The sequence below is a fragment of the Oreochromis niloticus genome, linkage group LG7 (genome assembly GCF_001858045.2).
Source record: "Oreochromis niloticus isolate F11D_XX linkage group LG7, O_niloticus_UMD_NMBU, whole genome shotgun sequence".
In the NCBI taxonomy this organism is placed as follows: domain Eukaryota; kingdom Metazoa; phylum Chordata; class Actinopteri; order Cichliformes; family Cichlidae; genus Oreochromis; species Oreochromis niloticus.
Window position 1 is genome coordinate 52017572 of NC_031972.2, and position 8666 is coordinate 52026237.

The 8666-nt window shown below is 35.7% G+C and overlaps 1 protein-coding gene across 1 annotated transcript; it reads left to right on the forward strand.

The window, feature by feature from the left end:
- Window positions 1-1027: 1027 nt before the first annotated feature.
- LOC102078991 (papilin-like) lies at window positions 1028-7993 on the forward strand. Its single transcript, XM_013268715.3, has 9 exons — window positions 1028-1178; window positions 1827-2018; window positions 3076-3252; window positions 3632-3823; window positions 5066-5242; window positions 5767-5958; window positions 6586-6762; window positions 7082-7117; window positions 7384-7993. The coding sequence occupies exons 1-9, from the start codon at window positions 1031-1033 to the stop codon at window positions 7401-7403; spliced, it is 1311 nt and encodes a 436-aa protein (XP_013124169.2). The 5' UTR covers window positions 1028-1030; the 3' UTR covers window positions 7404-7993.
- Window positions 7994-8666: the final 673 nt, after the last annotated feature.

The following is an 8666-nucleotide window of genomic DNA, read 5'->3' on the forward strand; positions in this document are numbered from 1 at the left end:
GGTGTTTCTGGAAATGTGTTTAAACTGTTGGAAAAACTGTAAACTGTGTAGCCAATTTACCAACATAAGGGGTCTCACAAAACACAGATCCATTCAACTGAAGTGTGTTTTTTTTAAATATTACAAATGTTAGGTACAGTCATACTCACATATTTAAATACATGAGATCATCGTTGAACCGGTGTAACTAAGGGGACAGCATCAAAATACAATCTGGGAAGAAATGCACACCCAGATTAAAAAAAAATGTCTTTAAATGACCTGAGGCTGTGATGATGATTACAACGACTACTCTCAACCACTCCTCCAGCACAGCGGAACCTGATTACCATCACCAGCGCCATTTTTATTTCCTGATTAAAGAATATCAATCTGTCTCTGTAACTTGCTTCCTTCTGTGTGGCGCTTCCATGTTCTCCCCATCTCTGTGCGGGTTCTCTCTGGGTACTCTGGCTTTCTCTTGCATTCTAAAGTTGTGCACGGGGTTCAGGTTAATTGATTTTAAATTGACTCCAGGTGTGAACGTGAATGCCAGTGGTATCTGTCTCTATGTGTTAGCCCTGCAACAGACTGGTGACCTAGTCAGGGTGTTGCCTAACTCTCGTCCCTATGACATACAGCTGGCATACACTCCAGCTTTGCTGAACTCCACGACCTTGAACTGGATAAGCAGAGGAAAATGGATGGATGACTTTCTTTTTAACAGAAAGCCTCACATCAAACATGATCATACATTAATGCTAAAAATCTAAGAGTGCAAAGCTGATGTGAGTATTGTAGAAATATTAGCCAAATAATAAGACAGAGTAACTCTCTCTTGTAACGCTAGGACAGGGCAAGTTAGTTTACAAAAATGTCCTCGCTTTTGTAGGCCTCACTCCGTCTGTGTAGATTTCTGCTGTAGTGCAGGTGGTCAAAATACATGTTTCTGGGTTTTTTGTGATCTATAGATCATTTATATCTGGCTATAAATTCTATACAGTAGCGGTAATAAAGCCATAGGACTACCTTACATTTGGAAGGTGTCACCATGCAGAGAAACTCCAAAGGTCAGACTGCAGTTTACAACCTTCGCTCACATGTGAAAGATATCCTGAAGACAAGCAGCAAGATGAAGCACCTTCTGTTTTGGGGGTTTGTCCTTTCGGCTTTCAAAATCAGCCATTCAAACATTCCAGGTACATAAAAATGTTTTTGTCTTAAATTAGAGGTAATTTACAGTTCATTTAAAGAGGAATGTGTACTGGCGCTATTTAAAACAAAGTTTATTGATCTTCTGGTCGTTTTCTGTCAGGGTTATGTTTAAGCTTACATCCAAAATCCTAAAATTGTATTTTAGGTCTTTACTGACTTCATGTTCATATTGTGACTTGCAAGTGAATAATGACTGTCTTCTATTTCTACCAATGGTGTTTACTACACATTTAATCCCCAGGAAATGTTATTTATATACTCCTGACAGCCTTTCAAAGCTGACTGGATGATTTCTTCCTCTGTAATGCCAAACGTTTAACTAATGAGATCATTTCTGTCCGATCCCATCAGTTGTGAGCATGATGAGATTAATTTTAGCACCCAAGAGGTAATAACAGGATCGTTTTCCAACAATATCAAGTAAATTTTTAGATGAAAGAACTTTTGAAATCATTCAAAAGCAAGAGGTCTGAAAATGTATGTGAAATTCATGTTTTCTACTAAAACAACATATTGTGGCCCAAAGCTACTTATGATCATTATGAAGTGCAGAACTTGTTTAAAACCAAAACACCAAAATCAAATTTTGCTTATATTAGAAATCTTACAGTACATTATTTCTTTTTCAACAGATTTCTGTCTATTACCTCCTGATGTGGGCCAGGGAACAAGCTTCACTTTTGCTGTTCATTATGATGTTAACAAAGATCAGTGCACTCCTTTCCTATACAACGGTCAAGGAGGAAATGCTAACCGTTTTGAAAATGAAAGAGAGTGCATGAGAAACTGTTCACCCAATGCAGAAAATATCTACCCTATGGATGGTAAGATTTATAAGGACAAAAGAACAACTGAATCATTTTGGTAAATGGTAAATGGCCTGTATTTATATAGCGCTTTACTAGTCCCTAAGGACCCCAAAGCGCTTTACATATCCAGACATCCACCCATTCACACACACATTCACACACACATTTTCTATGTTTAACGTCTCCCCTTCAGATCTTAAAATGCAAAATGTAATGTAATCTTCAAAGAATGCCAAGAGTGGATGTAGACTTAAGATTTCTCCTACTTCCTTGTTTTCTGAGGACTTTGGAGCATGAATTGACTGATAAGATAAATCTCACATCGAGAAAGAAAGAGAGACTTTCTTGAGATGTGAAGGTTGAGCTTCTTCTTGGATCATTTTAGCATGTATTTACCTCACACAAAAGACTGTAGGATCGAAGCACTCATGCTATCAACTGTTTATAGAGCAGGACTGTTACACTTCTTGGCACTGCAGACAAATTGCCCCAAACAGCTCAAACATTTCACTAAAAATAACAAAATACCAAAAGAATACAGTCTGTTACAGATTCCACAAGTGTGCCACGGTTACACTTCACTTGGAGGAACAGTAACTAAGACCTATTTTTGACCCAGGTGGAGAGATTACTAGGAGAAGACATGACATCATATTCATATAAATAAAACACTGATTTGTCTTTATTTGCTGGCAGGGTTTAACCCGCTATAGTGGTCCTATTAAGCTTACTGTGGTTTTGGGTTGAAGTGTTGCTATTTCTCCCCTACCTTGGACACTGCCCTTATCGCAATGAAGTTTTTAACAATAAGGAAACGAGAAAACTTCATATCTGTGGTGAATTTCTTAAATCTTGGCTCTAACAAAAACCTTTCAATCAATTATATTAAAATGGGTAAAATTACAGAAGCTAATGATAACAAAACTAATCTAATCTTCAGGTCAAGGTTACTGAGATTCAAACTCAGCTGAGATTTTTAGTACATAAAATAACTGGAAACATTAAAAACAACTGCTATTTTAATTACTATGATGATGATGATGATAATTATGGTGATGTTTTCTCTACACAGCATCTAAAGGCTGCACCTTAGAAAAGGCTGAAGGTGAATGCAATGGCAAATATTTGAGATACTACTATGATTCCATTGATAAAAAATGCAAAAGATTCCTTTGGACCGGATGCCTCGGAAATGGAAACAGATTTTTTGACTATAACAGCTGCAACTCCACCTGTTCTGTTGTCCAAGGTGAGCACAGTGGGCTCTCTTTCTTCTACACACACTTCCAGATACTGTGTTCATATGTCAATAAATCACTGTATGTTTTAAAATTAATAGGTCAGTGCTAATTCTATCCAAAGCACGGGACACCTATATGTGTTTTCTCCAGATTTTCTGACTTTCTTAATGATTAATATGGGCAACAGATGATTAGTTACTAGTTACTGGAAATGAAATCCACCATTTAAAATAAAAAGAGTTTTGGATTTCTTACCTGCACTCTATCAGTATCTATTAGTCTGATAGATTTTCTTTTACAAAGTCTGTTTTCTGCAATGCATCTACTGATTTTAAGTGAAACACAGTGTATTGTGCAGTGACTGTCTTATATTTTCTATTTCATCAGATAAATGTCATTTAACTCCTGATGAAGGTCATGGCTCAAGTTTCAACTTTGCTGTGTATTATGATTCCACCAAAGATCAGTGCAGTCCTTTCATATATAAAGGTGAAGGAGGAAATGCCAACCGCTTTGAAAATGAAGCAGAGTGCATGAGAAACTGTTCACCCAATGCAGAGAATATCTACCCTATGGATGGTAAGATTTATAAGGACAAAAGAAAAACTAAATAATTTATTATGTTTGACTGATAACCCTCAGATGGTAAGATGCAAAATATAATGTCATGTACACCATGTACAAAGTGTTCACAGTGTTGTGCAATAGCCATATGCCACCAAGTGCTCAAAGAGCAGCAGGACTACTAATTATGATTTTACAATTGCTTTCAGCACATTTCTCAAAACATTTCTAACTTTATTAGCACTGCAGACAAATTGTCCCAAACTGATCAAACATGCAGGGAAATAATACAGATAACCTGCAAGATGATTATGCTTTACACTACAGATAACATGAACTCAAATTTTATACAAAACAGTGATGATTTTACATGGTACACTTTGGGATTAAGCGTCTTTGAATTCATCAACAATCACAGAGATGTTAAAAGTAGATGTCGGCATTGACAATCCTCTTTAGCCATAATAGCCCAAGGGGTCAGAGACTTTTTCCACAAATATGTCAGTGTATATCTTTGTGTGTAGTCCTGTGACAGTGCAAATTAGGAATGCTAGTGAAACTGCTAGAATTTAAATTCTTCTATAGTGAAGTGTATCAGCATCTGGATAGTATAGTGATAAAACTACACACCTTCGGAGCAGAGGTTGCAAGTTCGATTCTCACCCGGTATTCAGTAAGGGTCCTGGCTAGACCGCCCATGCTAAAACCAAGCCCTGGTATGGTGCAGCTACGTCCGCAGCTTGGACACAAGCATTTCACTACATGCTGTACTCTGTATGATTGTGTATGTGACAAATAAAGGTTGTTTGTATGTAGATTATTTATTTTAATGGACAATCAGTATATGTATCTAAAAAAGGTCTTTCTTCTTCTCTTTTCATGACCCCATTGACAGGTGAGCAGTACACTGATTTCTCTTTGGTTGTTGGTAATATTATAACTCAGTGTAATGGTCTTAGTAGGCTTACAGTGGTTTTGGTTTGTGGTTTTGCTCTTTCTCCCCCACTTTGGGTAATGCCCGTATAGTAACAAACTATAGTATTTAAAAAACGAAAGAAATAAAGAGAGAAAACTATAACAATTTTGTTTACTTATAAAACTATCTAAAATAAAATATAAGAAATATAGATAAAATGTCCGTTGACTTTGTCAGTTTGGTGAAATCTGTCAACAAAATGCCTTTGGAAAATAAATCAAATGATTAAAAACAACTGTCATACCTATTTTGATAATGATAACGACATTTTCTCTGAACAGCGTCTAAAGCTTGCCTCCTAAAACGAACGGAAGGTGGATGCAATGGCAACTGTGTGAAGTACTACTATGATTCCAGGGATGAAAAATGCAAAGAATTCATTTGGACCGGATGCTTTGGAAATGGAAACAGATTTCACGACTACAACAGCTGCAACTCCACCTGTTCAGGTGTCAAAGGTAAGAACAGTGTGCTCTGATTCATCTACACATAGTTTCAGATATTTACATATGTTCATATATCAATAACTCATTACATGTTCTAAAATCATTAGTCAGTGATACTTCTATCCAAAATACAGGACAGTTACACGTGTTTTCTCTAGATTATGTGACTTTGTTAATGATAAATATTCAACATAGAGGATTAATCCACTCATTCTTTGTTACTTAACACTGAGGACCAATCCTCTTAAATGTGCAATTTAGAAACTTTTTTATAAACAAATCAAACAAATCATTGCATTCTGTAGTTATTGAAATAGAAATGCACCATTTTAAAATGAAAACAGAGTTTTAGATTTCTTACCTGCAGTATCTATTTGTCTGCCTGTTGAAGATAATTTGAAGATTTTCTTTTATAAAGTCTGTTTTCTGCAATGCATCTACTGATTTTAGCTGAAACAGATAGTGTATTGTGCAGTGACTGTCTTACATTTTCTTAATAAAATGTGTGTCACAGATGATTTTTTCTCGTCTATCAGATAAGTGTTATTTACCTCCTGATGAAGGTCGTGGCTCAAGCTTCAACTTTGCTGTGTATTATGATTCCACCAAAGATCAGTGCAGTCCTTTCATATATAAAGGTGAAGGAGGAAATGACAACCGTTTTGAAAATGAAGCAGAGTGCATGAGAAACTGTTCACCCAATGCAGAGAATATCTACCCTATGGATGGTAAGATTTATAAGGACAAAAGAATAACTGAATAATTTATTATGTTTAACTGATAACCTTCAGATGGTAAATGTATGTCATGTATCTTTAATGACCACCAAAAGCAGATGTGACAAGATGAAACATTAGTCCTACTTCCTTGTTTTCTGAGGACTTTGGAGGATGAATTGTCTGACAAGGCAGAATCTTATATATAGAGAGAGGAACATTTGTGGTTTGTTAAGATTTTCAGACTTTTATATGAACCATTTCTACATATAATTACTTCACGAGAGGCTGTAGGAACAAAGTGTTCACACTAAGCACCAGCCAGATGTCACCAAGTTCTCAAAGAACTTCTCAAGTTCTCAGAGAATCAATTTTTAGTGTTTGTAAGTTTGGTAAAATCTACTGGCAGCATGCCTGAGGCTTTTGTAAATGTTTACCGAGGCTTAAGATGTCTACATGTCTGAAAGTCGAATGCCTTCAAACATGTTGTGTTAGTATTTAAAATATTTGTGTTTAAATTTTACCTCTGACAAAAACCTTTCATATAATGACAATTAAAAATGCTAAAACAACCAAAACAACTGTTATGCCTACTTTGATGATGATGATGATGATGATGAGCACATTTTCTCTGAACAGCATCTAAAGCTTGCCTCCTAAAAAGAGCTGAAGGTGGATGCAATGGCAACTGTGTGAAGTACTACTATGATTCCAGTGATAAAAAATGCAAAGAATTCATTTGGACCGGTTGCTCTGGAAATGGAAACAGATTTCACGACTATAACAGCTGCAACTCCACCTGTTCAGGTGTCAAAGGTAAGAACAATGTGCTCTCTTTTTTTTCTGTACACACTTTCAGGTATTAACACGTGTTCATATATCCATAAATCATTACATGGTGTAAAAATTAATTAGTCAGTGATAATTCTATCCAAAACAACACAGTGATATATGTTTATACATACTGACATGAACTCCCAAAAAGTTGATTCTGTTCATCTGGAAGTAGCGTTTTCAGTGGGAGAAACATTTCGAAAATGCTACGTCCAAATGAACAGAATCAAAGTTTTTTCGATGTCCTTATGTAGATGATGGAGCATGCATCAAGACTGACATGAACTGTTTTGGATTTTAGATGGTCTTGAGGAGGATGAAGTGGATACTCCAACTGGTCAGTAGATCACACTCTTATTTAAAAAGAGACAATGTAGGATACGTTTGCTTTAGTCCAACCTGGTTGCCAGCATAAATATATGTACTGTTTAACAGATTTTGAAGATTCTTAGGGGTGAAACAATCTTTTGTCTTTAATGTCTTTAATCTTTAAACAGGTCTTTTTTTAATTGCCATATTATGTGGAGTTTTGATTGCACTCAACAGTTAATGTCCACTTTTAAGCAGTTTTTTTTTATATAACTTTTGTTTTCCTTTCTTTAGGCCCTTACTCCACTGGATAATTCAGGACAACATTTGACTCTATCAAATAATATCATGGTGGTCACTGATTCAATGTTCAACCTTTAATTTTTCTTGTTCATGTATGTAAAAGTCTTACATGATTCTAAGTTTTACGTTTTACTTAATCAACATTACAAATGTAAAGTAATGATTTTTTTATTCTATTATTTTTCTGAGCACTTTTTAATGACTACTTTTCATATTGAGAATTTTTTCCTTGCCTTATGTTATAACAAACTTAAAATTTTGTCTTTTTTTAAAGTGTTGGTCAGACACAGAAAGTAATTTCACGTGTTATGAGTTGTGTTTCAGGTCTGGACACCCCTCACTCAGAAGCAGAAAAAGAGAAAAAAAAAACTCAACAACAACAGTAAACTTTTAGGTTTTCTTAGTATGAGAACCTAAAAGTGTAATTTTAGGTTCTCATACTTATTCACTTGTGCACAACTGCCTGAAAGTCTTTTAGTATTGTGGTCTCATAATTATTTAAGTGTTTCCAAAGTATAACAGCATTATCAGCTCGTGTTTTGTTGAAAACTGAACTAAATCTGAATGCATGTGCCAATTAAAAAAACACCAGATATGTTTAAACCTGTTTTTGCACTGTGATGCGTTTTGACTCTGTTTTCTTGCTAGATATTCATAAATCTTACAATATTATGTTGTGTTGCTTGAGTATTGTACTAGCTGCATAAAATGCATTCTCAGTATTCAGTGCCTTTTTAACGGTCCTAAAGGTTCACAAAACATGTTATTTACCATCTACTGTTTATTATGGTCTGCAGGAAATATTCTCAGTGTTGTCCTATGGAGTGTATTACCGAGCCTTCTTTTTAAGGTGCTTTTTTACTTTAAGACAAGACAGAAGAAAGGCACACTTTGGAAAAGAGCCAGAGATTAATAATAACTAATGATTAAATGCAGATTGGTGTGTAAACACATAGTGAGTGAAGAAGAAATGCTCAGGGCATTATGGGAAGGCCCCCCCAGCAGCCTAGAACTACATAACTAAGCATAACTAAGGAAGGATTCAGGGTCACCCAATCCAGCTCTGATTATGTGCTCTATCAAAAAGGAAATTTTGAGCCTAATCTTAAAATGTCTGCCCTTAATGTCTGTCTCCTAAATCCAAACTGGAAGTTTGTTCCACAGAAGAAGGGCCTGTAAGCTGAAGGCTCTGCCTCCCATTCTACTTTTAAATATCCCAGAAACCAAAAGTAATTCTGCAGTACTCTTTTTGGGATGTTACTATGGGGTTTTTA

Coding starts and splice junctions, on each gene's coding strand:
- LOC102078991 (XM_013268715.3), top strand. CDS start 1,031: ATGCAGAGAAACTCCAAAGGTCAGACTGCAGTTTACAACCTTCGCTCA. Junction 1,179..1,826: donor CAGCCATTCAAACATTCCAG/GTACATAAAAAT, acceptor CTTTTTCAACAG/ATTTCTGTCTATTACCTCCT. Junction 3,824..5,065: donor GAATATCTACCCTATGGATG/GTAAGATTTATA, acceptor TTCTCTGAACAG/CGTCTAAAGCTTGCCTCCTA.